General features: G+C 42.2%; 1 protein-coding gene across 4 annotated transcripts in view; it reads right to left on the minus strand.

The window, feature by feature from the left end:
• Window positions 1-25,162, minus strand: part of runx1t1 (RUNX1 partner transcriptional co-repressor 1) — a 54,475-nt gene that overhangs the window by 9,039 nt on the left and 20,274 nt on the right. For all 4 annotated transcript variants that reach the window (XM_079571561.1, XM_079571560.1, XM_079571563.1 and 1 more), the window contains exons 2-6: window positions 11,586-11,723; window positions 9,885-10,126; window positions 7,929-8,018; window positions 3,744-3,925; window positions 73-335 (exon numbers count right to left, since the gene is read on the minus strand). In XM_079571561.1, the coding sequence (XP_079427687.1) occupies window positions 73-335; window positions 3,744-3,925; window positions 7,929-8,018; window positions 9,885-10,126; window positions 11,586-11,723 (915 nt within the window). The remainder of the gene's footprint in view (window positions 1-72; window positions 336-3,743; window positions 3,926-7,928; window positions 8,019-9,884; window positions 10,127-11,585; window positions 11,724-25,162) is intronic.

Below are 25,162 nucleotides of genomic sequence, written 5' to 3' on the forward strand. Positions count from 1 at the left end.
GATGTTAACCTGATGTAACTGCTGTAAACTGCTGCTGTTTTCATCGCCGCAGCCTCTGACAGTGACACTCACCGATTGGCCGAGCCCTCTCGCGGATCTCTCGGTGGTTGGAGCTGGGGTGTCGGTAAGCGTCCCGGTAGTGGTGGGCGATGGCCATGTCGTCCAGTCTGTAGTGCTGTGGAGGGAGGGGTCCGGGGTGAGGTAGGCCGTTGGGCTGGTAGGAGAGGCCATTGGAGGGACTGAAGCGCTGGGCCGGGCTCATAGTGCAGGGCCGTTTGCTGGGGTGAACGTCTGGGTGATGGCTGCCTTCCCGTTCAAAACCATTTTCTTTGGTTCTACAGAGACAAGGAAATGATATTTATGTAAAGCTTCTGTCAAAAATGTACAAATTATTCAGAAAGATTAAGTTCAAGGCAGTTTTAGTGCAGAGACCTGGGCGTGATTTTAGTAATTTTTCTGCACTGTAAAGCAAATCACCAAAACTTTGACCTTCAAATGCACATTTAAACACACACATTTCCGAACCTATCACCTATCACAAAAAGATATTCATTTCTGCCAATATCACGCACCCATTCTTGCACTAACCCTTTGTTCCCTGAAACACACCCACAGTCTGTTCCGGGATCAGGTGGATTTTTGCGGCTGCTGGTGAAGATGAATGTGCCCAGGTGTGTCCGTGTGTGCGTTACATGTGTGCCGTTGTGTGTGTTCCCTGCTCCGTCAGTTCACACTTAAATCTCTCCTCCAGCCTCCCCCACCCCCCCTCTGTCTGCAGCAGTACCCGGCTCTCCTCTGTCTCCTCGTCCTCCCGTCTCTCTCTGAACAGATTGAACTTCTTAATGAGCTGCTTTTATGGGCTCCTAACGCTCCTCCACAGCTCTCCATATGCTCCATCCCTCTATCCCTCTGTCTTTCTCTGTTCATCCTTTTTTCCCCCTTCAACAATTCAGCATCCTGCGACGGCAACGCGTCTCCAGACCTACCGTAATTGTGAGGAGAAAATAGCAACTTTAAGGGCATATGAAAAAAAAATACATCCATGTGTGATGATACATGGAATTCAAAACGAAATATTCAATCTTTGAATAGTGAATGATTCTCCAAACACCAACAAAAAACAACACTGAAATATTTGACTTGCATGTGGCAGGAGTTAGTCCAATCTCTATACTTTTGGTCTGCCACATAAATCTTTCCTAGAATCCACAGAAAAATGCATACTGATTTGGAATATCGAGCCAGTTTATCCACTCTATTCAAGCTGAGAAACTTTCATAAGGATAAGGCTTGTGTCCTTGTGTCTCCAATGGTGACCAAAACATGATGCAAGTTATTTTTTGTTCACTTATGGACATTGCTTTCACTCAACACCTCAAAATGTGCTTACAAAATGAAACAGACATCTTATCACACAAACAGTTTGCCAATACATTATCCATAGATTCTGTTTGCATTTCTTTTCCAGGCTGCAGCAGTGGTCATACGTCTCTGGCGGTGAAGAATTGCCTTTTGAACACAATGCAAACCTCAGTGCAATCTTGGCTGTCCACAGCTGGAGCAGTGTTGACCAATATTGATGCCGTACGCAATATCTGAGAAGACACCTGCTACCCTTTACTAACATGACTAACATGTCCTCTTTCACTAGCTCTATGAATCTCCTCTTTGCTCATCCTGTCTAGAAGCTCTCACCTCTTCAAAAATCATCTCAGCTCTGACTTTTTAGAGGGAGCTTAAACAAATCAACACATCCACTCACAAGACATGTTATTGTGCCGGTTCTTTCCGAGGATAATTTGTAAGAGCAATGCCCTTTGTAAACAGGGCTTCAAGCAGTGCACGATTTTGTCTTATGAAACTATCCCACATGTGAAGCTATGCATAAAAATATGACCACAAGCCAAGCCATAGGAGCACTAAGGGAGGCATTGTCTATTGAAAGGCATCTGTCAAATTGCAACACAGAGTGTTTACAGTGGTAACCCAATGAATAAATGAATACATAGCAATGATACATGTATTCCAGTAATATAGCCGAAACTCTTAATGTGCACCAGGTTCATGTGTTAATATAAAACACATGACATTTGCTGTAGAATTATGCATTTCCGGCCCATACTGTCGTCTAAAGGCAACACAACTACATATCATTTCCGTTATCCTCTTCCCAGCCTCTCAGTCATATCTTGTTTTGCCTCTGCCTCCTGTGCCTCTAGAAAACATATTGCCATTGCTGAAGTATTAATCAGCAGGCAATCGACAGCAGACGCTTGCATGTAATTACCGATCCCCGTTCCCGATCCTGATATTCCGACGCGGGGGCTCCAATAAGCGGGAACGCTGAGCCGAGGTAAGCAGAAAAAAGCCAGAGGTGCTTAGCCAGCCATATTGGTGCCGGAGACTCATCTGTACGTGTTATCGGCCCATCTCCCGAGACACGCACGGCCGCAGCGCCAATGAGCAAGGAGCTTCTATCTGTCCACACACGTGCGCCGTCGGAATACAGATGCGTACTTACTTTTTCTTCCCGTCTATAGATTTCGCACACCTTTTCCCCTAAGCTCGCTCCCCTATGCGCAGGGCGGCCCACAAATATGCAGGACGTACAGAAAAAGTCACAGTTGGGGGAGAGGAGGTGAAAATTATTAATATGGTTCGGCATTTTTGTCCCTCAGCAGATATAAAAAAGTACATTTTCCTATCCCGCTGCTTATATTAAAAAAATGAGCCCGCCCAGGGGAATCACTCTTTATTTCAAAGGCCTGCATAATGCTTGCAGTAGAAACAATACAGCGCAAATACACAAACAAAGCACAAAAACATCTGGCCCATAAGTTGCTTAAAAACTTTCAAATGAACGGGATCAGCATGTATCAGCGCATTCATATTTTTTTTCTCATTAAGAATTATAAATAACTCGATATGCAGGGTGTCAACAGGCTGAAAAAGATATGATGTAAGGTTTTGGTTGCCTTGCAGATACAGCGCAGAAATGTTACCTCATAGAGTAGGGAGTACAGACTTCAACTTCCAAACGCCGTTCTGCTGCTGTAGAGAATATTATTGCAATTTACAAAAACATATTTCACTATAGTCTTTCACTCCGCGCAATAGTCCGTCCAAGCAGGGCGCATTGCTGATCAGTGTCCACTGTTCGATGGTTGGAGAGGCACAAACTTTTCACATGTATTTGTGTTCTTAACCATAAAGAGCAAGGCCGTACCGTGACTTTTTCAATATACTCCAGCTCCAACATGCGTGTTTAGGTATAATGGAAAAGTGAATGGCTGTGCGTTTACATTATACACCAGCTACTTGCAATCTGATCCCTAGTGTGTAAGGATAGGCATGGGGTGATTTAAACAAAAAGGGATAGCCCCAGTGTGCCACCATTGGTTTGCTACATTTTTAAGACCAACAAAAAGGTCAAATGTTAATCCTGGGGTATTCTGTTGTAGTAGAGTACATTTCCTTTGCCACAACAGGATATGGGTATATTGAAACAACAACGTACTGCAGCATGATGTGTGCACATTTTCCAAACATGGATGTAAGAGTCTAAATCAATGTTATTTATTTCCATGGTCCGCCCTGCCAAAGCTGCGCACGCACACAGAACATTCATGTAATGCATGTGGACAATCAGGAATGTGTGGGAGAGCTTGTGAGAGCTGGACTGCGATGGGGCTACTGCTAAAGGTTTGAAATCTAGTGTGATTATGAGCGTGACCTCCACACACCTGTCCGGCGTCCTCCTCTTGCCGTTCTCATTCACATCCAGCAGGAGTTCGGAGGAGTCCACAGGAGACGTGGTGCTGGTGTCCAGCAGCAGCTGCTCGTGCTGGGCCAGGTACTGGGCCGGGTTCTGCTTGGCCAGGCGTGCACAGTGGAGCAGCTCCCTCTGCAGCAGCGGCAGGTTGGCCTGAGGACCACAGCATTTCGTTAACAAAAAGACAAGTTTAACACCTGGCAACGCACTTATCGTAATGAGGATGTGGAGCTAGATAGAGGAGTCTTTGTTTTATTGTTCATTGAGTCTGTTTTTCAATCATGAATGCGCAGCACCTTGAAACAGTCCTGAAAACATAAAATTAGAAATAAGAATAAAAATGCACAATAGCCCGAAAACATCAAACAAAACTCATTTCCCCCATTCTTTCATGTCCACTCCTGTTTACTCGTTCAATGTGAACCAGAAGCCTCTCTGTGTGACCCACGCTGCATTATCACCAAAACAGCCTCTCACTCCACCACATCTCCCCCTGCTTGTTTTTGAACACATAACGAGAGACTGCTTTCTTGTGTAGCCTTAGCGGGTCATGCAGGTATGGCAGCATCCACATCAAAGACATCTGATGGGGCACATTTTCAGGCAACAAGATGAAAGTGTTGCGTCAGTGCGGATCAGAAAGACGAAGTGGCAGCTATTTTGGCATCACATAAGAGCCCTCGGAGAGTCCATCTTCAAACTTTCCTAATTTTTGTTTTGTCCTCAATAACATAATCTTTCCAAGTCTTTACTTTATACTCATTTCCCTGTCCAAATTGCTTCCCTGGTTTGTCCTACATTAACAGTTAAAATTGGCTCCCTTTTTGGACCGTTTTGTGTTGTCTTTGCCAACAGTGAATGCATGACACGGAAACGCACTTGTGCTACTCTTACAGTGTGCTAATTGGCCATAGTGAAGGAAATGCCAAGCGCCGGCCTTTGCTTTACCTGCCAGAGCTAATGGCGCGTTAACGGTTTATGATCGTAATTACCCTCGGCAAAAAGGAACATCAAATAGATTGCTTTGACCCGTGCGAACCCATCCTTTCCTTAATTAGAGGTCATCTTAATTACTGGAGATATGGGATGCATTAACAACAAAAAAGACTCGAAGAATCGCAGACAGCGGAAGCAGCCGGGGGGGTCATTTTTCATAGGATAAACTGAGCCAATTTGCCCCTGTGCTTGTACAGTAACCAACATCTGCAAACGCGGAAGGAAGGAAAGAAAATGCAAATGGCGCTCAGCAGCCGCAAGCGTTTGAATCAAGGCCCGGGTGATTTATTGTCAAAGTATACCAGATCTGTCAGATTGTCAAACCGTGCCAAAACACAACTGAGACCGAGCCACAGTGAGGATAAGCTGCGCCCTGTCAGCCTCAGCTTTTGTGCGATTGGGTTGAAATGTTGATTATACTGCGAAAAAGAAGGGGCAGGTCAAAGATGAACAGGTGTGCTATCTATATAAAACAGGTCATATGAGGTCATTACTTCATGTTTTTTGTAGAAATTTGTAGATATATGTATTCTGTGTATCAGAAATTCTAAAAAGATATATTTTGATTGCTATTCTATGTTTTTAGTTTCAAATCTAGTATATTAGTAGAGTTTAGGGTTATTGCTTACTACTTATGCTCAGTAGTTAATTCAAGTATTGTAATTTACGAGATCAGTTCTATGTGGAACTAGGGAGATACTCATAGTAATCAGTTATTCCATGTTACTTTTCACATCGCCAGACTTTTCTAGTCAGTTAAACCGTCATTAAAACTTCGAAACTGCCCTTCATGTGTCTGATTTCGCCCATTTATAAGAGTGTTGGGTGGATGAGGAATCCAGAAAATCAAACCTACAATCCTGAATATTGGTCCTTCGAGCCGGATCCTACTGTGTGTACACTGTGTGAAACCAGTCCACTCACAAAATACTGTCAAATTATAACTAAATGGCCATGAACAAACAAAAACCTACGCATAGAAGTAAAGGCCCGGGCCAGCCCTGGTGCCACCTCAGCATAACTTAAGTGCCACTCTTGGGCCACCCCATTGAAACATCTCTGGACACGCCCCTCACCACATCTCCAGTACTGTAGTCACGGCGCATTTCTGCATTCACCCACTTCATCTGAAAGCACTGTAATGCTGAGTGGCGGCGTCCAGCAATCACGTCACTGGCGCGATGTGGTTTATGATTGCCTGTTTTCCAGTAAAGAGTCCCGGCCAATCACTGGCATTGAATTAAGAGAAAGGGAAAGTGGTTTGCAGCATTAGTGTGATGAAAAAAAAATCTCTGGCCACATGTGCATTGTTACAGCTGCTCCTCTCTGCACCTATGCCTCACACACATGCACACACCTCATCTCCTCCCCATCTACGGCCATATGGTAGCTGGCATTAAAAGGCCCCACAGTGGGAAGACACTAAAATTAGACTGGGGAGTGAGGAGAGAGAGAGAGAGAGGGAAAAGAGTTACATCTTTGATTCTCTCGTCATCCCAGTGATACGCCGACCATCTGGCAAGGAGCGGAGACGTAACCGCAGCACAGACGATGGATGGTTAGAGTGAGAACAGCCGACAAACTCAGACAGGAAGAAGGAGAAATGAATGGGTGAAGCGAGGAAGGACTAAGGAAAAGGAGAGGACACACTATAGTAGACAGTGCCGGAGCTGTTTGCAGTCAGTAATGATGGTTCTGGTGGGACCAATTTGAAGAGCCCACATCCAGCCAGGACCTCAGCACAAAATAGACGCTTGTGAATGCCACGAGTCTAGAAATATACACAGGCGACAACAGAGAGCGGAGAAGACGTGGTTCTTGGTAAACAAAGCCTGCCTCACATTTGTCACTCAACGCAAACAAAAGACATGTACTTCACATTGGTGCTCGAAAACTAATACTGTCCAGGGGCCTCAAGAGTGCAGTTTGGTCGTAAGTAATACCAAGATGTTCATGGGATTTTCCACATGTATGACTAAAGAAGATGTTTCTCAATGTACACTGTTTCAACAAACTATTGCATAGCTTTTTTGCTACCGATACTGATACCGGGGTTTGACTATCTGCCGATATCCGATGTTTACCGATACCAAGGGACTTTCTTAAACATTGAATTGACTCTTTTCTCCATTTTAAGATCAATATTAAATTGTCATGATGTTACAGATCAATTATCAATTGTATCTATTGATAAACTAATGGATGAACATTAAACAAGGATCACTGGACTTTTCTACACTAATTATGCTTGGGTATAACACATTTATGTAAACAACTCACATGAAGTTATCTGATCATAACAGATATGTGAGATCAGTTATTTCTTAAACTAAAATACAAACACTTGGCTTCAGCAGTGGTTATTTTATTGTATTTGGCTACTTTAGATGTTTCTATCATGGTTTCTGACCCAGCCTCGATTAGTTTTCGTTAGTATTAGCATGCTATTGCTAGCACGGCATTTTGCGCAGGTTATAACTAAATCGGCGATTGAATTCTCCAGGTTCTTAGTTTTAAAATGGTATACAGCATGCCCATATTCACTTAGATTTAGGTGGTAAAAGTTGTGTTTTTAAGGCATTGAGAGCCAAAACTGGTATCGGATATTTGTAGCCGATACCCGATATCGTATTTTTTCCAGTATCGGTTCTGATATCCAATACCAGCATCGGATCGGTGCATCCCTAATAAATACAAACAGAAACACTCCATATTTTGGCTCCCGGTCAGAGGATAAGCTTTGTGTGGTTTATTCAATCTAAAGCAGAGCAAGCCTAAGAGAAAGACCACTGCTAATCTAAACCATTGTATTTTTGCTGTAAAATGATTGTTTAAAGCCTTTAAAGTTGAAGGACACCGGTGTCAGCCAGCTCCTATGTGCATTGTACTGTTTGATCTGCAAGAACACAGAACAGACAGCTCCGAAAACAAGGGAAAACATGGAGTCATGATGTAATACAAATATAACCGTATCTTAGCATCTTATGCAAGTGCCGAAACAGTGATGCAAGAACGCAACAGACTACACACATTGAATCTGAGGCCGTATGAAAACACAAACTCATCCAAAGTCAATGGCCAAAGGATAAGTGCTAACATCTGCTGGCCAAAGTTACATGTTTTTCCCAGATCTACGGTAACTGTATATTTAAATGCGTACCTTTAGAAAGGGGATGACAAACGGTCGCAGTGGGAAGTTGGTGGCTTCTTGGAGTTTGGAGTGGAATTCTTCGATGGTTAGCGTGGAATTCTGCAGGGAGACACAAAACACAAGAGGCCACATGGAAGGCATTAGTCCATTATATTACTTATTGGAGGTTAAGTAAGTATTGTGGCCCATGAGGTAGACATTTGGGAGTGTAATACAAAGCACATGGAAGAGGTCACAAGCAAAAACAAAGGTCGTTTTCTGAACTATCGAAACAAATATCTATGTAAGAGTCACATCTTCAGAGAGAGGGAGCGTATCATGGAAAAATAACCCATAACGTTTACCATATGTGTATTTGAACTTGTGAAAAATCGTTGCTCCTGCTGTGGTTTCTCTGCTTATTTACTTAGGGGTTTTGGCTTTCACTAAGTGCAAAATTAGACCTTCATAAAACTACCAAAACACCAATTTGTCAGAAATGTGCACGCTCTAAATTTTAATAAATGAATACTGGGCTTTAGTGTGTAATGAACTTTCCCTTTTACGGCCAAATTGTTTTTCGGCATGCTCTGAGGGCACTGTGAATGTCAAGAAATGTCGACTTCTATAACAGCATGTCCCAAATTAATGCATTTGATGAAGGTTTTCCGAAAGAGCTGCTGTAATAACTTTGATGCTTTGATCCCACACACACACACACACACACATATACAGTCACAAACAGCTCCTCAGGCTTTATGTAAAAGAGTCAACAAAACCTGCAGAATATACTTCAGAACATAGTAATTATCTTCTACTGTCATAACGCAACCACAATATTTAGCTTCACAATGAAAAATATAACCATCAATGATTTACATTAACTGTGTCTACAAATGCAATAATAAGGAATTCACAGTGCTCCAAAGTAGGTTGTACATTCTCAATACTGATAATCTCTGTACCTTTTTATATCTGACAAAGCTGACGTTTCCCGTTACGCATTGAAGCAAAGCATCTTGAAAGAGGTTTGTACAAATGGGACAATAAAAAAGGCTGTATATATTATTTCCCTCTCTCACTATTTTGCCTCATTTCCCAGACCTGAGTTTTGTTCCGTTCAGCCTTACATCTGTTTGGCCAGATTGCACAGGGCTGTTTCTTGACAGCTAGTGAAACCTCCGGAGTCTCCTCTGCGCCGCTCCCCAGCACACAAACCAGCTAATTAACAGTGTCACTCTGTACTCCGAGGCAGGAGGGGGCGCCGGCGAGAGGAGGAGGGAGGAGAGGGGAGGGACTGTTAGGGAGTGTGCGAGCCAAAAGGCCACAGGAGACAAGTGCGGGGAAAATAAATATATGAATCCAGAATGAGGCTATGCTCTTTGTGGCTAATTAAAAAAAAGAAAAAACTCCACCTCCGTCTTTTCTTCCTTTGCAACATTCAGTCCCTATTTCAGTACTGCCGTCATTGTGCTCACATCACAGGGAAGTTGGCTCATTGCATTAGCCTAGAAATATCAGTGTCAATTTGGCATCACGTCAGTCTTTGTGTAAGTGCAGCATATGCCGCTTTTTATAGATGCTTCTCGTTTGTCTAAACAAACACATTGATCAAGTATGGTTTTCCAATCAAGCTACAACAGAAAAGTGCAAATAAGCAGTTTCAAATGAAGCTTCACGATTGAACACATTGTGACACACAGGCCTCTACATAGAGCTGATAAAAATAACTATGTGGCCATAATTATTACAATTCCTCAAACAGTCCTGGTTTAAAATGGCAGTTCAAAATGACATCATCTAATCCCAAATATTTTCATGAATCATTTAGTTGCTTTTGCACTATATTTCCCATAAGTTAGATCAATATACTGTTTTTTAATTATACCCTAAGTGTCAAGACTCCCACCGCAACCTCATAATTAGTTCTCGTAGCACATACAGTGCTTCACTATGATCTCTCACTCAGACTTGGCTGATACTCACCACCAGTCCTAGCACTAGCGTTCGCACTCGCTCCCCTATTTCAGGCGAGATGTCGTTGCCAAACTGCTGTAGTGTGGTGAGGAAGCGCTTGAGCTTGCTGAGCTGCCGGGCGCCACACGCTGGAGGCAGCTGTTGATTGGCCAGCGAGGATGAAGAGGAGGAGCTTGGGCCGTTACTGTAGCCGTTGGGGGGCGAGGGTGCACCGTTCAGGGCTGTGGGTGAGTGGCTGCTTCCATTGGTTACTGTGAACACAAAAGTAATGCGGTTTGCCAAATGAAAATGATGATGAGCAAACTTTTTCATACTATGACAATTCCACGAAAACCTGCCAAATGATGATGCTTTGAAGGATTACCACCAACAGTAAATAACCGTCATAAATGTTTAGACCAGGGGTATAGTCAGCGATTTTTCTTTCTTATCCAAAGTCCAGGGGCCGAACCTCTCAGTCGTGGCCCAAAGTAAAATCCAAAAGTCTCCAAATCTCAGTGTTGTTCATCTGTTCTAATATGGGGATTGGGGGAATGTTACAGGAAATTTGGAAGAAATTTACAGTCTTTCCTGCATTTTTAGGGCATTTTAGGTGTTTGATCCCTGATTTGTCTTTTTTTAAATTTCTCTTACTGATCAGAGGACCTATGCTGGAGGGCCAAAGCCTGACGTTGCCTACCCCTGATTCATACTTTGTAGACTTGTTTACCTCGCCAAAGGCCAATAGTAGTTGAAAGTGCCTCCAGCCTCTCATGACCCATGGAAAAAATAATAATGAAAACAAAACCCAACCAATGTTTCTTATACAGTACTATCCACATGATGTGAAATGTATCTGACTACTGTTCAGTGCATATAATAAATTGTGCTTTGGGTCTATTAGCATTCCTCCCCTACTCGCACCAATTGTCTCAACCTCTCATAACAGGCATAGCCTATTTGCAAACTCCATCCATGTCGACCCTGCACCTCCTTGATCCACCGAACAAGCCAGGACAGCATGACTCCCTGCTACGTCTCCCTGCTCCCACCGCGCGCAAAGGGATCCAAGGTGGCACAAAGCTCTCTCCTTAATGAGATTAGCTTTTCACTAGCGCTCCGCTCACTCCCCCTCTGGCTGACGTCCAACGCTTGCCACTGTACAAGCGCGCCGAGAAGAGATACTCCACAACGGCATCTGCTAACAATTACGTCGGCCTAGAAAATCAAAGCAAAAACTGCATTGTTAAACCCATAGTAATGAGAAAGTGCTTTGACTTTTCCATCCCTGCCTGTCCCAGAAGCTACCCCAGTTAATTGCGAAATGTTGTAAGAGAGCCATGTTGAAACGGAGGAGGAAAGTATAAGGAAGTGGAGGGAAAAGCGTGGCCCTTGTTGCCAAGAACCAACGCAGCTAAAGTAGGAGCTGAGTGGCCTTTGATTCTTTGATTCTAGGGCTCTTCACGCGAGTGGTTAAGCTGCACTTCTTGCTCAATACCAGGCTGTAATTTGCTCGTCAGCGACTACGTGCGCAACGCCGCACTGCTCCAAGGGTCTGTATGAGGTTTAATGAACTTGTTGGGATAGGAGATGTGAAGGGAGGGTGCTGCAATTTGGGGAAGGCTCGTTGGCCTCGTTACCGATGAGACTGAAGAGAATGCTCTGGCTAGGCGTACATGGATTTTCTGAATACATTTGGCAGGATGTACATAGCGAGGTGAATGAACTCACGTGTGGTTGGTGTGTAGGAGCTGTTTCGGGGTGCTCCCTGTGTGCTGGGTGGCGGTGGCATCGTGGGAGGGGTCAACCTGGACTGTGCTTTGACGTCCGCAGGAGAGTCGGGCATGGTGGAGCGCTTCCCAGTGCGATCTACGACACACAGACAACACAGGAGAGAGTCAGCGAAACATCTTCAGTGTAAAAACTACATGATTATTTACTGCCGAACCAGAGCAGCAGGATTCAATTTGCTAACAAAGCACCTGTGATGTGACAAAGACAGACTCGACGCCGCCTCAATGACGCTGACACAAATACGCAGGCTGTGAATGAGGAGCACGGGGAAGCAAGAGATTCTCAGACAGAAAATCGACAGCAGAGATGGTGTAAATATGCACCGAGTACGGGCTTCAGTCGAGCACCATCTGCAGCACCGCTCACACAGTAACACCAATGCACCAGTTGTTTCTGCGTACAACTCTCACAGCTGTTCACAAAGAAACTACCAACAATTAGAGCCAGATGCAGAGATAGGCAGGTCCAAGCTACACACAAACTTTTAAATTGACTTCAGAAAGTGCTTTTATTTTAACAGCTTCAACATGAGGGGCCCGATCTTGTGTGTCTAAATGCAGACTATAGCGCTTTGTAGGGGCGCACTCGGGGTGGACACGTGCTATTGTTTGGGTCACGCAATTACTGCCTAGTGCAGACTGGCACCTGAATTGGCACAACAGTTTTCTATTAACAAACCACACACGCCTTCTTTTGCTAACCTTTTATGCCATAAGCCGCTTTGTTTACATCTTACGATCATGTATGAAGTACGTCATGTTGTTGAGTCTTCATAAGTCCAGTAGGGCTGTCACGATGATTACTATATCGACTTGTCGTTCAATAAATCACAGATAAACAACATATTTTTGGGCTTGATATTTATCGTCTGTTAATTTATTAGCATTTCCCCTCTATTCTTTCTTTGTAAAACTTAGATTTCTAACTGAAGCAAATTGACTTTCATTATATTTCATGTTTATTGCAGCTTGTGTGGTATTTTAGGATATGATGAACAAAGGTTTACAGTCATTTTTATGCCTGAGAGTTGAAAGTATCTAGTATCGTTAGTCAATAATATCGTTTATCGCGATACTTTCCTGCCTCAATATATCGAACTTCAAATTTGTTATCGCGGCAGACCTAGCTACCAGGCCACTGCTGTCTCTGGAGCCACTGGACACTCAGTATTTGATACGATCAGAACTAGAGATGAACTAGGATACGAGGGAAGTCAGCGTTGCCTCTGAGCTCCCTGATGCATGTCACCTTAAAACACAGATTTGATGTGGTGTTGTGGCACTTGAAGGCACGTGTGGGTTTTTTATAGAAAACTTTTAAGCAACTGTTTCGCGCTAGGGGTGTGCGCGCTGATCTACTGTACCAAAGTAAGCCCGTGTGTACCCGCAACCAGACATTCACTTGACCACTCATATTAAACTTTATTCATGTTGTTATTGGCGTTCGACTGATGACCACTGTACCAGGGACACAACCCTTGGGTTATTGCTAAAGCAGCGCTTGTATTTCTCCGTGAGGCCGGCGAGCTGTGCCTTGACTTGTGAAAAGAGAAAACCTCTGTTGCAAACAAATAAATCATAATTAGTGATATAATTTAATCACACCCTGAGCCTGTGATTTCAATGTGTATACTTCAATTTAAGCATCAGACTAAACGTTTTAAAATCAAGTCATTTGGAGTGATTTTATTTTATTACATTCAAGCAGACTTTTAATTTGTTTTTGTTTTCAATTTGACATGATACATGGATTCTAAAGGAAGAATTACAAGACAGTGCGGTGTAAAGAGGAAAAGAATGTGAAGTAAAAACACTTCTGCTTTGTAACATTTTAGCTACTCTACCAACACTGCGCTACACCTGAAAAAGCATTTTGCCATCTAAATTAAATCAAACCGCCTCCATGATAAGAGCATTAATCACAAGGAAAACATTCCAAGACATGGTTACTTTCTCTTAATTCAGTTGCTTTGTGCTGGAGAGATAAGTGCGCTTATCAAATATACGGGAACAGCCGACGCTATCACAGTCCTGCACTGGTGCGAGAGCGGAGCCACAAAAACAGATAGACGACAGCAGTTACAAGCCTATCAGCCGCTGGACACACTGTTATCGAGACTCTCAGCCGCACATGGGGAACGGAGAGGAGAAAAGAAAGGAGGAGTTGGAAAAATAATATGCTTATCTTAAACATAAGGGGGAAAAAGAATAGCATTTTTAATGTGTAAAAGTTTTTATTGAATGTCATTTGAAAGAATATGAAATGAATGTTAATACGCTTAAAGGGACTATACAGAGTGTAAAATTAAGTATTTTCCTCCCTCTACATGTTCCAACAATGTCCTAAGGTGTAGAATGAGCCCAGACGTGTTCACCACAACTGCCTCTAAAATCCTGCACTGTCTCTCAAAAAGGTGTTAATTTGGGTCCGAAGTGCCGTCATGCACGAGCTTAATATAGAAGCTGCAGTTACGTATAAGACCTGAGGTGGCAGTAGTGAGTATACAATGGCTAACTTGCATCTAGCCCCTTTAAGAAACGCAAGAAGAACGAAGGAGAGTTATTTTACACATTTTGACATAGATGGACATTTAGGTTTAGTATCACAGAATATTCTTCTTTTGACTTGAATGTATCTGCTTGTATTTTATTCGAGCTTGGGTCTGACACAAGCCTCTAGCTTTACAAATAAGAAGAACATTTCCTTGACATACAGTGTGACTTTTTACAGTGAAACAGTCAAATTATCAAAAAAGAAGTGATGTGCAAAAAGACAAGCTAACTTAAGCCTGTTAGCAAAGCCCAGTCATTTTAAGCAGTCAGGCTGTGGCGCATTGTGACTAAGTATTTTAGTCACGCTCGCTTAGCTTTACCTTGACAGACAAGAAAGAGATGGAAACGTCACTTTAATGCTAAACGGTTGGCTTCTACCCCAGAAAGCAATTTTTTGTTGTTGCAGTTCTTTCCGCAGGGCTTGCAACAACCGCGATGATTTGTTCAATCATTTAAGTGGATGCAAATAATTGGACATTGCTCCATAACTCAATGACTTCAACGCCACATTCTTCAAGCGCAAAATAAACTCAACAAACCTTTATAGCCGCTGAGGAATAAACTCAAAACGGAAATATATTTTTAGATGTGGGTGACAGATTTCAAGTCGCTGGGAAGATTAGCTTGTTGGGCTCCCAAAGTATGGCTGGGCTTAGTGCCTGTAGAATCAAATGTATTGCTAGAAAAGCTTCATGTGGCTACAATAAAGTAAGAGTAAAGGCGGAAAGCTGATCATATAACTTGCCTTTGCACCATCACGACTCAAACCGGGATTATTCTGATTCAGGGGTGAATGCTTTGGATCGTTATCGCTTGCAATAGAAAAAAAAAATCACAAAAATGTTTTAACCCTCTCAAATTGTTCCCAGTTCAACATCAACAACTAGCAATTTCTCCATAAGGGTCTAATCTCACAGCAAAAACACCAAATATCAACACATTCTTCTCCGCTATGCCTCTGGTGGACCTCATGAACAAAAACATGTAATAAAATGAGCAAAACATTTGAGTTGAAAACACACTATGAAATTAGATGCGCTAAATTTCTTGTGTGTAAATTGCAAAGATGAGCAACAGTGTGATTCAAAAATAGAGAAATAGAAATCTATTTAAAGCCTCTGCTTCATCTTTGAAGGGCTGCACTTTGAACAACTGCATTTGGGTATCTCTCTTCATAGCCTCCTTCCATCGTCCCGACAGCTTTGCTCCTCAAACAGTAAAGATCTCTCTATTTCTTTTAGAAACTTTGAGATACTGAGCCTCACTTTTGGCTGCCAGACATCATATCCTGTGCGCCAGCTTAAAATATGATCTATGAAAATACCAGGTCATTAAAATGAGCGGTGGGTGATGGGAGTGAAGGTAATTCATCATTTCTCAGTCAAACACATAGTCTTACATGTGTATACTTAGCAGGCCCAAGCTAAATAAAGAGACGTCATCCTATCACACATGGTTGCACTTAGCCAGCGCCAGTGGATCGGAGTCTCTGCTTTCTATAATATTGTATATTGGCTTTTGTAATTGTGTGGTCATTTTCTTGGCGAGCTAATACAACCTATATTGTTTTAGATTTAGGATACTATGTCCAAAAAATGCAGTTCTACTAGTTTTTGGCTAGGTGCTGGAAAAGGGGAATACCGTATATGGTTTACTTAGGATCATATTATATCTGAACCATCCAGTATGAATTGTAACAATGGCATTATGGTTCATAGCTCTATCAGTTGTGTCTTCAAATCCCAAATACAGACACTGACAGGCTGCACCAGTGAAAATAAAAACATAAAAGAAAGAATTAATATTACGTTAAGATGAAGGTGTGTAAACATATAATCGGAAAGGTCAGCAAAAAGTAAATAAATGATCGATGTAGCGATAACATTCATATACAAAAACGTCCCAGTGGATCCCCAGTTTAAAAAAAACAACAACACCAGGAGTTTGTGAGGTTATAAAAAGGCAGTGGGGAGTAAAATAGGGGTCACTCATTGAAAAAAGTGGGGAAGAACAAGTACAAATGTATGTTATGAAAAGTTTGGTCACCAAATAATAATTGGGATGAACCCGCCGGTCAGTGTGAGATTGGATGGGGGCTGCTGAAACTCCTTAAAGTTCCTCAGGGGGAATAAATAAATAAATCTGTGTAAACCTTCCAAAATAACCTCAAAAACAAAAGAAAAATACCATATATTGTTATTGTATTTTGTGCACTGCCTCCAAATTAAATGAAAACAACATCTTTCTCTTTGGCTCTGTCTCAAAACGCTGCATATAAGGAGACTAAAATCAATATCTTCATTCTAACCAACAAGAGCCGGCTGTTCACTCAAGCAATTACTATGTGGCTTGAATCGATAGCAATACTCTTTTCTCCACGCAGAGCCATTTACACCGGCTTTCGCAAAACAACATACAAAACACACTTTTCACCTCAAAACAACCACCTTTTTATGCATTCACATGAGTGTCAACATGAAAAATACATGCAGGGACAAGCCTTCACTTTATTATGGCAATGCAGGAAGACAGAACAATAGCCAAGTGCTCCAAGTCTCATGCATTATTCAAGTTAAAAGGCACTACCTGAACACGCATCCTTAAACAACCTTGAAAACAAAGTGAGACGCCGCTCCCCCACCGCATCTGTTAAAAGTTAATGGGCTAAAGTTAATGCACATCTATTGTCCGTTTATTAGCGCTGTTACTGGCCTGACAGTTTCATATTGAGAGCACGAGAGATTGCGGTTGGATGCTGTAATACTAAAACAGGACAGGTATTGATGGAATATAATGGGAGAGTGCTTGACGATGACTAACTGGCGTGTGATTTCTCAGAAGTGCCGGGATGTAATGGGCTGGAGGGGTTTGAGAATGGACATTTAAGTGGAGAGGCTCCCCAGCGTTAGTCACTTGAGTGTTTCAAACAGACATGGCGCCAACAGCTCCAGGGCTATAAAGGTAAACACCATCTCCTCATGTACTGTATATGCGTGAAATGTTGCGTTAACATGTAGTGATGTTCAAAAGAGAGTATGTGCATCATTTCGATTTAAAACAAAAACCCTCAGCGCTCTGGACAAAGCGTCAAAACAAACACGAGCACATTTCATGACTCAACGAAGACACTTTGGATCTTTTGTCCGACTTGAACGTTATTCTGTTTTGTTAAGCATTTTACTGTACAATTATACACAGATACAAGAGATTGTATGACAGAGTGGGCAACACAAATTAAAGATTATTTTCCTCAAAATAAGGTATAAAGGTTGTAACACAAATTTGGAGTTTAAGTTGATATACACATGTTCCAAAAGGAGAGAAAGTAACTGCCGTATTTTGCGGACTATAAGTCGCTCCAAAGTATAATAAGTCGTACCAGCCAAAAAATGCATAATGATGAAGAAAAAACATATATAAGTCGCTCTGGAGTATAAGTCACACCAGCCGTGGAAACTACCTGGGCCTGGAGACGTAGCTGCACCGTTGACAAGCCTCTCCTGGCATCACGTTGTTCAAGCTCTCATTTGTGAACTCGTTCCTCTGGCTGTGGCCATCTAGCATTTAGCCTGTGATTAGCTTTTTTTGTTTTCTTCATTGCAGTAAGAGTAACCTCCGCTTTTCGCCAGTCCCTCACAACTTTCTTTCTGCTGCTCGATTACTGTTTTTTCAGTCTTCAGTAGTACGGGAGTAGCAGATACTGGTACACAAGCCTAGAGCGCCCTCTAGCGGCTGTCAGTGTTAAAATAACAAACATGTGAAATGATATGTTTGGATATATAAGTCGCACCTGAGTATACTGAGTCGTACACCCGGCCAAACTAAAAAAGTGCGACGTATAGTCCGGAAAATGCGGTAATGCTGTAAGTTTGGATGATTTCAATCAAAACTCGTGCGTCTCAGTTATTAGTTCTCAGATAATGAAATGGCTTGTTAATAAAATGAGCCTGCATTTTGGTTGAACTGCCTTTTGAAATGATCAGATCCCATTAAAGAGCCATTAATCCCAGTGAGGTGAGCAATATTTCAGGTCCCGAGCATGAGTAACCATGTCTGATCGAGACTGAAAAATGGATCTCAGCCAAATCAAAATATGAGTCAGTGCTTGTATGGAAAGGAGAATATTTGCCATTGTCTGCCAAGGCATTGAGCCCTTCTCTCAGTGTTGACAGATGCTGTAAATTGCGAAACCTGAACTTGAAGTGAGGACCTGCTAGTTGTGCCAATAATGTGCCTGCCATTCAAAAACGCAGGAGTGTCTGCTCATTAGCTCTATACTTGGTATGGTAACTTTTGAGACAGAGGATCATGCAAAGTTGACCTTCTTAGCAGAGGTGAATTAGTTTGGAGTTTTTGACATATTAAACATTGCATCACACTGACAATGTTTTAAAGTGTTACATCCATTTTTGTAAAATGCATAACATTTGTTGAATACGTGATATAAAGAAGGTGCACATATGCCAATGCAAGTTTGATAATGTCCGTCTGTGAGTTTCCTGTTAAAATAACAAAGCAAACGAACTTGACTGGTGCATGTTTGTAATCCCTTTTATTTCATTGCAACGTTTGCCTCAGACTTGATCCTCGAAATGAGACAGAACCCTGGACAACTACCTGCCACTCACGCCGATGTCTTCAGGCTTACATCACCCGCTCGCATCGGCCGTGATTACGTTAGCCTCAATGTTTGCAAAAAAAAATGTTTTATCCGGCGCTCTCCCTCCCCTCTTTCCCTCGTTCACTCTCTCTCTCGCTCAGCCAAGCTCAAAGAAAGGAGATTTTTATCCCCCCACTGACTTGTGATATACGCCTTTTCTAAGGTTACATACAAGTTACATCACTCGCCTAAAACAAGGTTGTTGCAATGAACGATATCTAGGAGGAGCGCGGCCCCTGAGAAACAGTTCAATATGTTGGAGAAAAGACTTAGCTAACCCACAACTCAAGGCGAAAACACAATGTTGTATCAAACCCGTCTGCATTTCATCATCGCTCGCTGCGCTATGAGGTCATTTTGCATTCAAATCACCTTACGAAACGGGGACAGCGTTGCCTCACCTTGATATGCTAGATTATACATCGAGGCAAGACTGACTTCAAAGTCTATCACTGGGAGATAGAGTCAAACAATCTCCATTACGCACTTCATAAGCTACAATTGGCTCTTGTTGCAGCGCTTGTCTGTGCGGTGGTACAGTCGGAGACCTGCAAAATGATGTGATAACAGAGGCAGTAATGCGCCACTTGAGAGTACTTTGGCCCAGGCAAATCACATTCTTCAAAAAAAACGACAATGGATTTCAATCACGCTGGGTGAGTTTTTGCCACTCGGCGCCAGCGACATAAACAGTTTACCAAGCGCCCGCCTGAGTGTGAGATTGCATTAGTCAGTTCAGTTGTAACGTGGCGTCATTATGGAGTTAAATAGGAAAATGTCTATAGCGTGACCCCGTGGCACATGTACGAGCTTGTGCTTGTAATCGCGGCGTGCATAATGTCTTCATGGGCAGGTGCTGGAGAGAAAAGACATCGAAGCTGCAGGAGTCGGTGCAAAATGGTGCCTCTGGGCCTTTTCAGAACACAATAACGCGGGAATAAAAAGACCAGCACAGAAAGGTAATGGAATAGATGGGGTGAGATAGCGGCTGGCGGATGATTTCTGCATCCAGCCCCTGCAGAAGAGGAGCCAAAAACAGGAGTGAAAAAGATCAAATAAATATGTCCAGTAAAATACAAAAATAAAAGAAAATTGTACATTGAACATGGTCAAAATTGTGGCTTGAACCTCAACATTGGCATTTCACATTCTTTTGTTTAAATTCATGGGGCGTGTGCATCGAAAAGACCCTTGATGAATGAGGACTGCTTTTTTAAACATCTCGTGTTGCTTGGAGCTCCCTCTGCTGGCAACAGGTGGTATTAATCACAGGAAACCCAAAATCCAAGCTACAACTTTCAGTCAGTGATACGCTTGAACAAAGTTCGATAATAAAAGATCAGATTGTTTTCTGTAGTTGTTATTAATTCTCCATTACCATTGACCAGGCGGGAGGAGTTTATGGTTGCTAAGTAACAGAGCAGCATGTAAATGCGTTTGTTAAGTGTGATGTCACGATTTCCGCTTCCGGGTACTAGCAGACTGGCAAATATGCGAGAAAAACCCCCATAAAACCTCTTAAAAACAACAATCAATATTTCTGAAACTCAGCGGAGAGTTACTTATTTCTCAGACTCATTTGCCAAAAATGCCACACCAACTGCTAAAAAAGTAATATTTACTAGTCACTACTTCCGGGGTTAGCGTAGCTGCTGCGCCGTTAGCATTTATCTCCGCTAAACCGGATGTACCGATTTTGGTAAATATTACTTTTATAGCAATAGTAGCAGCATTTCTGGCAAATAGACCTGATCAATAAGTATGTTCAGTAACTCTCCATTGAGTTTCAGAAATATTGATTGTGGTATTAAAGAGTTTTTTGCAGTTTCTCGCACATCTGCGATCCCAGAAGTATAGCTGTGACGTCACCACTTAACAAACGAATAAATATGAAATGATTCAGGTGAACAGTTATTTGTGTAACACCTAGTTACTCATAGTAATAAGTTGTTGCTCCCTGTTATTTTTCAGATACCAGACCTCCAGAAATCTGTATATACAGTCAATCTACAGTCCTACAATCCCAAATATTGGTCCTTCGAGCCGGATCCTACAATCCTGAATATTGGTCCTTCGAGATGGATCTGACATTCACTAATAGTAGTAGTTAAGTCAACATGATTACTCAGAGTTAAAATCTCAATTAAGTCATTTTTAGTCATTAAAAAAAATCTGAGCACTATTTAAAACCCTGTAAAACACTGGTGGAGCCAAAGAATGTGGATTGTGGATGAGAAAACCTCTGCTAAAAGTGGAGGTCTTTTGAGGGACAGGTAAAGGACATTTGGATTCAGGGCAGGGTTTGCAGGAAAAACAATGGAGTTTATCAGTATGCACGAGCGGTCGCCTCTCCTCTGGCTTTCTGTCACTCGCCTCCTCTCCTGGACAGCGCAACAGAAGCCATATGGAGCCGTATGCAGAACATGTCCCATCAAACTCCACCCCCGCTTGTCAGGAAGATGTATGGATGCTATGCCCTACCGCAGGCCAGCACACATGCACATACTAACACACAGGCTGCCGACCATACAGATGTAACATGAAGCTTTTGTACGAGCGATCGCGGTTGTTGTTTACCCCCGCGATTTTTGACATCACGATCTCTCGCATTCCCCTGTCGACCAGACGCAGTAAAGAGGACACGTTCAGATTCATGTATAATCGGAGGCTTTAAAACATTCTTTTCGGCGACGTCAGCGTTGATATTTTTACGTTTTCAGAATTTAAATAACGTCTATGTAAGGACAAGATAATGAGGAGGGAGAGACTGAGCTGGGCAGAATAGCAAATTGCTGTGATGATTTATGAGCTTAAAAATGTGGAAAAGTTTTTATATCCATACAACTCCAAGAAATATAGATTGGAGCAGTTCAGCCGTTGAAGAACAAACAACAAAAGTGAACAGGATTATTAAAAACTGCATGAATGAACTGATACATACTCTTGACAAGCGTTATATAATTGCTCAAAAAAGTTGATTTTGCATGATACCGTGACCGTGTGTCCTAGTTTTCTCTCCATTTATCATTTATACTCAAAGTTTAAAGTGAAATATTTCGCCTCCATCCTTAAAGGTCACAAAGTGTGTATTCAGCTTTACTCAAAAACGTTATATATAACACAGAATTTCCTGACTTCTGCTAATCGTCAGCATATGCAGCCATAGTTTCTGTTGAAATGTGATTGCGTTAGAATTGGGGCTGCGTGATAGACAGGAGCTTTTAAATTTGCCCACTGATTTGGCACGCCACACAATATGAAAACTGTCAGCGCGAAGCAGGGTATGTTATTATTGCATTTGCCTTTAGAATAATGAAGTGTCAGAAATAATGAGATCGACTCGCGGCGTGACAATAAACACAAATGTTCTTCATACATTAATTTCCATAAGGTGGTATGATTAACTTGATATATATATAAAATACATGCAATTATCTTAAAGGTTGATTTGTGTTAGGGCTGCTCTACACTCCACCTCCCGTCTGCAATCAGGACAGATCATCATAGAAGTACATTGAGCTGTCATTAGAGAAATAGAAATGGTTATATTTACAGCACATGCTTTTTCCCAAAAAACAGCAATTACAATAAAGGTGGCAAATGAAACTTACTCTAAGACATTAAATCAATCACTTTAGCTTTAATGAGAGCCAAATGATCAGACATTTGAGCTGGAAATTGGTTTTAAAGTAACAAAATATGTAGACACACAGCCAAATGAGCTCTGTGGCTTGAAGAGGTACTAAACTAACTCATGCCCCTGCAGGTGTCGAAGCAAGTTTTTTACTCATTAATTGTCCGTGAGAGTAAATACTACGCTGACAAAAAAGACAGAGGGAGAGAGGGATATTGTACATCCAATAACTCAATGGACATATTTTTTTTCACCCAAACTTGGCTGTAAATACTGTTCAAGTGGAGCTAGCCCACAGTTAGCTTTGCCCGTTAGCATGTTAGCTTCTGCAAAGCGATTCCATTAGTGTGTATTGGGGCTCCGGGTCGGAGCAGGGAAAGCTGCAAGTGTGGTTTTCTGAACCAGAGACACAGGGGGGAGATGAAAGACCCCCAATCATCCCATCAATACTTGTATTACCCCCAGAAGGACTACGAAAAGGATTTATTAAGGTTACTTGGTACTGCTTTAACCATTGACAGACAGTATCAGTGGTTGCCTCAGAGAAGAACCGTATTACCCTCAGTTCAGCTTTAAGCCATAAGGAGAAAAAGGTCTAAATTACCGATATGCTTTGGTACCATATCTCTCAGCTTATGTCTTTGCAGTACAGCATAAAAATTAGCAAGAGTGTCGCAAAAACAATAATTACATTTTACTAGTTCGCTATCGTATCTGTATTTTCCTGTCGACGTGTTTACACTTTGTCAAGCCAGAAAAAACATAAGGCGATATCTCAATTGCATACAAAGGTCTGAGGCGCCATCTGTTCCATCACACCAACACACAAACACGTGAGGTAAAAACAAAGAGACGCACTAAAAACACCTTGGATCTCGCAAGCAGCCTCACGAACTGGATGGAAGAAACATATGCGACACATAACATTAGTTTAAGCCTTTAAAAAAAAGAAGATTTACAGTAATGTGTGGTTTATCCATCTGTTGAAAAGCAGTTTCCCAAAGTGTGTGAGGAAGCAAGTGTTAAGGCACAATCAAAGTGATTCAGAGCTGTAGGTGTCCTCCCGCCTCAGCTTGTTGCCAGGCAAAAGGGAACAACAGAGTCTGAGAGAGTGAAGGTGGGAGAGATGAGGGTCGGGGTGAGGTGAAGAAAACACAAAAGGATAAGGTATTGCTACAGAATTCATCCGGCGGGATTGCAGCTCGAGCATGGCATACAGGTGCACACAATACCCACCTCCACCAAGGCATTAGACCTATATCTTACTGTGAAGGTGTGCCCAGACCTGGACTTGACCCGGTGATTTAATGAAGGTGAAAACGTAATATCCATCATGCAACAGAGTTTATACATTACACAACAGTAAGGCAAGGAGGAACAGCCTATCATTGGAATTATACTGTACCATACATGGATTATATCTTCTCTTAATTTGCCTGATGCAATAATAACAGAGTCAGATGATGAGCAAATTTGTAATATTTTCCTTTAAGCAATCGAGATTATAGTGAATCTGTTTTCTGTGGACTCTCCTCAATGACCCACAAATGCCTTTTAAACTCACTCCCCTTCTTCAGTATGTTCCAGTATGTGTCTCCTCAATCAGACCAAGGCCATTATCAATCTATAATGACAACTCAATTTCAACGGGCAGTGTGTTTTACAATGTGCCAAGGGACATCATTAAATGACTGATTCACAACTTTGCAACTGTAAAAGTTCTTTCTCCATGCTGCATATTTCTTTCCAGAATGTCGATTTAACACATTTCTTCACTGTTAATGAGAGAAACACTGGGAAGACGTTATAGTTTGGACAGTGCACACCTAAAATGTGTGGGGCGACGGCTGCCATGTGTTAGAAATTACTGCCGGTTAACTATCTGTTCCAAAAAAAAAAACGTCAGAAAAAAAAATATGTCTGCAATTTATGAAATGTGTTCTAGGGCCTGCTAAGTAGAAACAGATTTGCAAAACAGAAAAAAAAACTCCCTCTCACTTCTCACCAGCAAACCACAGCTCTCTCGTCTATCCACTCTCTCTCTCTCTTTCTATGCCCTGCAGGAGAATGTGTTTAAAGAGCGGGCTTAGTCCCATCTGGAGAGCTGAGCTGTGTGACCTCAAACCAGGCCACTTCCAGGTCTGACAGGGTCCACCGGAGAGAGCCAGGGTTTTCTAAGGAGGAGAGCACAGAGGGAGATGACTGCAGGCAGAAGGCTGGCCAAGCACACACATCATTTCAACTTTACACCCTTTCTCTGTTTAGTGATTCACATTCATCCTGCTCAACACCATCTCCACAGCCCACTGACACAGGAGACAGTTCTCACAACAATGGCAATATTATAGCACGCAGGGCACACACAGACAGGCTTCAAATTAGAAACCCACTGGACTATAAGCAAGTTATAAATTACCCCATATACAATCTGGCAGTAAATTGCTTGCAGGTATGATTACAAAAAGAAAAGCATGTTTCTACTACATGTCAAAAGCCACATATTTACCAAGAGAATTTCCAATACCCCATCATAATCAGGTAGGAAGATTCAGAGCATTCCTAAGAGTGGACAGTTTTGCAGACACCTCTCTGCTCTTTGTGAAAGCACTAACAGGAGTGTAGTGTGTCCTACTGACAGTATGAGCACTGCAGCACAGACTGAGCTCTC

Source organism: Gobius niger (assembly GCF_951799975.1).
Source record: "Gobius niger genome assembly, chromosome: 14".
NCBI classification, from domain to species: Eukaryota; Metazoa; Chordata; class Actinopteri; order Gobiiformes; family Gobiidae; genus Gobius; species Gobius niger.